We start from the raw sequence: 3,516 nt of genomic DNA on the forward strand, positions 1-3,516 counted from the left end.
ATGGTGATAATACATTTTTACTATACTATAACATATCGACCCTGTGAGTTCCATGTAAATTTCAAGTTTGGGTTTATTTACATTTTGTTTTTACAGGTTTTTTTTAACAATGTGTTTTTCTCTAGATGTTAATTGTATACATACTGTATATAAAAGTCATGAACATGTCTTTATTTTAGCTGTTATGGTGACATCTTCCTGCACTATATATATTCAACATATAAACATATCAAATCTCAAAACTTACAATGAAAAGTTCATCTGCAGTGACGACTCAAAAATGTAAGTCGACAACCTTCAATTGTTTCTTCTTTTCTTAACACATCTGTCATGTACTCTCTGGTCAACTGACATTTTTTACTTCAAGTCACTTTAAGATAATTCATGTTCACTTTATTTTTTTTCACTAAAACAAGTTATTACAAGAGAGCAGTGAAATTTCATGTTAATACAGAATGACTATAACATAGTTTTGATGTCAAAACAAAATCAAGCCTCTTCTTTTTCCTCACATGTTTTGGTTTCAAATATATATTTGAATGCCTTTATATTGTTGGATTCATTTGCCATTGATATGAACATTTTGATAAAATAAAAAAATGTTTAAGAAACTTACAATAAACTCGTATATATATATATATTAAATATTGTTATTTATGCTTGTTGTATAGAAAACGGTGTTCATCATTGCATTTTAATTCGGAAAGTGTTTGTTTCTAAAATACAGGAATCCTGTGTAAAGTTTCGAAAGGAGATCTGGTTCCACAGAACCGCTCCAGCTCTATCCCTGCTCCTCCAGCAGCTCCAGTCCTATTGAACGCGTCCCCCAGTGGGCTCCGATCGGACGGGAGCCAATACCATCGGAGGGGGGCGTGTCTTCTCTCTCTCCAAGACCTCCCAGAGCAAAGTTGTTGCGTACGGGGCTCTAAAGCCCGGAGACCTCCGAAGCGCGCGTCAGTTTAGCAAGTCGGAGCCATGGCGACAACAGCTCAGTACATCCCGAGGAATAACTCCTTGCCGTCCAACCCGCTCATGCACCCGGACTCGGACCGCATGCACCAGGGGACGACCTACCGAGAGGTGCAGAAGATGATGCACCACGAGTACTTGCAGGGGCTCGCCGCCACCAACACGGGACACCCCATGAGCCTCACGCACCACCAGTGGCTGCCCACCTCCAACACCGACTGGTCCAGCGGGACCCACATCGGGCAGCAGCAGGAGCACAAGCCGCAGCCCAGGGAGGACCTGAGCAGCGGCTTCCACCACAGGTCCCACCTGGTCCACCAGCAGACGCAGAGCGCGCACCACGGGTCGTGGGCGCCCGCCACGACGCACCACCTCTCCCCGCTGTCCCCAGCCTCCAACACGCACCAGTCCCTGGTCTACTCCCAGCCCGGATACACCAACCTGAACGCCATGCTGAGCCCCCAGCCCGGGGCCCTGCACCACAGCATGCGGGGGGACCCGCTGCACGACGACTCGGGCAGCCACGAGATGGAGTCCCCCCAGCAGGCGTTCAGCCACCATCAGGACCACTCGGACGAGGACGCGCCCAGCTCCGACGACCTGGAGCAGTTCGCCAAGCAGTTCAAGCAGAGGCGGATCAAACTGGGCTTTACGCAGGCGGACGTGGGCTTGGCTCTGGGCACCCTGTACGGAAACGTCTTTTCTCAGACCACCATCTGCAGGTTCGAGGCTCTGCAGCTCAGCTTCAAGAACATGTGCAAACTAAAGCCGCTACTAAACAAGTGGCTGGAGGAGACGGACTCGAACACGGGCAGTCCCACCAATTTGGACAAGATCGCGGCGCAGGGGAGGAAACGAAAGAAGAGGACCTCCATCGAAGTGGGGGTGAAAGGGGCGCTGGAGAACCATTTCTTAAAATGCCCGAAGCCATCCGCGCATGAAATCAGCACTTTAGCCGGCACTTTGCAGTTGGAAAAAGAGGTCGTGCGCGTGTGGTTTTGCAACAGAAGACAGAAAGAGAAGCGAATGACACCGGTGGGGGTCCCGCACCCGAACATGGAGGACGTATATTCCCAAGCAGAGACCCCTCCTCTACACCGCACACTACAGAGTCCTGTGCAGTGACTGTTTTCATGAGTCCCCCCCCACTCCCCTGAACATGAACTAAATTGAAAATGGACTAATGGAGTTTTAATTATTTAAGTTTTGGCCTTTGCGAGAGACTTGGAAAAGTTTGAACTGATAATTGAACAAAACAAAAAAATGATTCAACAAAGATTTTTATTGACCAAACTTATATGAAATTGAAGAAGAAAAAAAACACTGGAGATGAAAAAAAACTGTTGATGTTGCTTTTTGGTTTATTATGAATGTGATGCTTTTGTTTTTATATTCCGATTTTTTTATTTGCATTACTTAACAGTCAAGGCACCCTTAAAATCTCATGAATTCTAACTGTCTTAATTTATATTTATCTATTTAAAGCAAACACACAGGAGCTTGAGGAGCATTTGCGAAGCTACAGTTTTTTTTTTGTTGAGATGCATAGAGCACTTACTTTTTCGTTAATGTTGCAGTTTTATGTTTGTAAATTTGACAGCGAATCTCAACAAAATCCACGCAAAAACAAAAGTGAGATTGGTCAGAAAAAAATAAAGATAAGCAGTAAAAACTCAGGAAACTTCAGTGCCCCCCATGTCGAAACATAGCGCCTGTTTATTTTGAGTTTTAATCATGTGTTCTAATCTGATTAAAACGTACTTTCTTGTGATTTAAATACACGAAAAACACACACAAATTGTATTATATGAAAAAAGGGAACAGCGATGAAGTATTTATTTAATTTCACGACCTGAAAGTGTCATCATTCACTCCAAAAATCGAAAGAAAAAAAATGAATACAAATGTTTGTTTTTCCAAGAAAAAAAAAGATTTTAGAGTCAAAATGTTTCCGATGTAAATATGTCCAATATGTAAACTTGTTATTGTTCTGAGATATTGTTTGTTTTCTTTTTTTTCCGGGCAGTTTTGTACAAGAAGATATTTTAATATGATTTCATCTATGACCATTTATATTATATATATTTATTTCTTCTTTTTTCCTCCTTTTTTTAATGTTTCTCTCTGTTGATGTTTTACGTTGCAGTGGATTTTACTACATTGTATGTTGATTGCTAAATGTAGACTGCAAAGTCACATTTTTATTTATGTTATAGTAATATTTTATTACTTACATAAAACATATATACAAGAAATGGTCTGCTGTCTTCATTAAGATTCAGAAAACACTCGTCTCCTTCGCCTTTTTTTGTTGTTTTTGTGGCATCATCCGGACAAAAAGCTGGTGAAGTTCGAATTAGCAGTGATTCGTTATGTAACAGGGTTCGTTTAGAATCAGAACGTGTGTGTTTGTGTGGTTTGAGGAGAAAAGACAACATTATTTTACCTCAGGCCAACCCTGCCACACATCCTCTGACGTTGTTAACATTTTTGTGTAATCGCAGTATTAAATCGTGCAATATTAACAGAGAATCGTTGTCTTTCTTC

At 42.0% G+C, this 3,516-nt stretch overlaps 1 protein-coding gene across 1 annotated transcript; it reads left to right on the forward strand.

The window, feature by feature from the left end:
- Positions 1–830: 830 nt before the first annotated feature.
- Positions 831–3,255, forward strand: pou3f1 (POU class 3 homeobox 1). The gene has a single exon (XM_087806089.1). It carries the CDS (start codon positions 976–978, stop codon positions 2,092–2,094), a length of 1,119 nt encoding a protein of 372 aa, XP_087662215.1. The 5' UTR covers positions 831–975; the 3' UTR covers positions 2,095–3,255.
- Positions 3,256–3,516: the final 261 nt, after the last annotated feature.

The sequence above is a fragment of the Callionymus lyra genome, chromosome 13 (assembly GCF_982586985.1).
Source record: "Callionymus lyra chromosome 13, fCalLyr1.hap1.1, whole genome shotgun sequence".
NCBI lineage: Eukaryota > Metazoa > Chordata > Actinopteri > Syngnathiformes > Callionymidae > Callionymus > Callionymus lyra.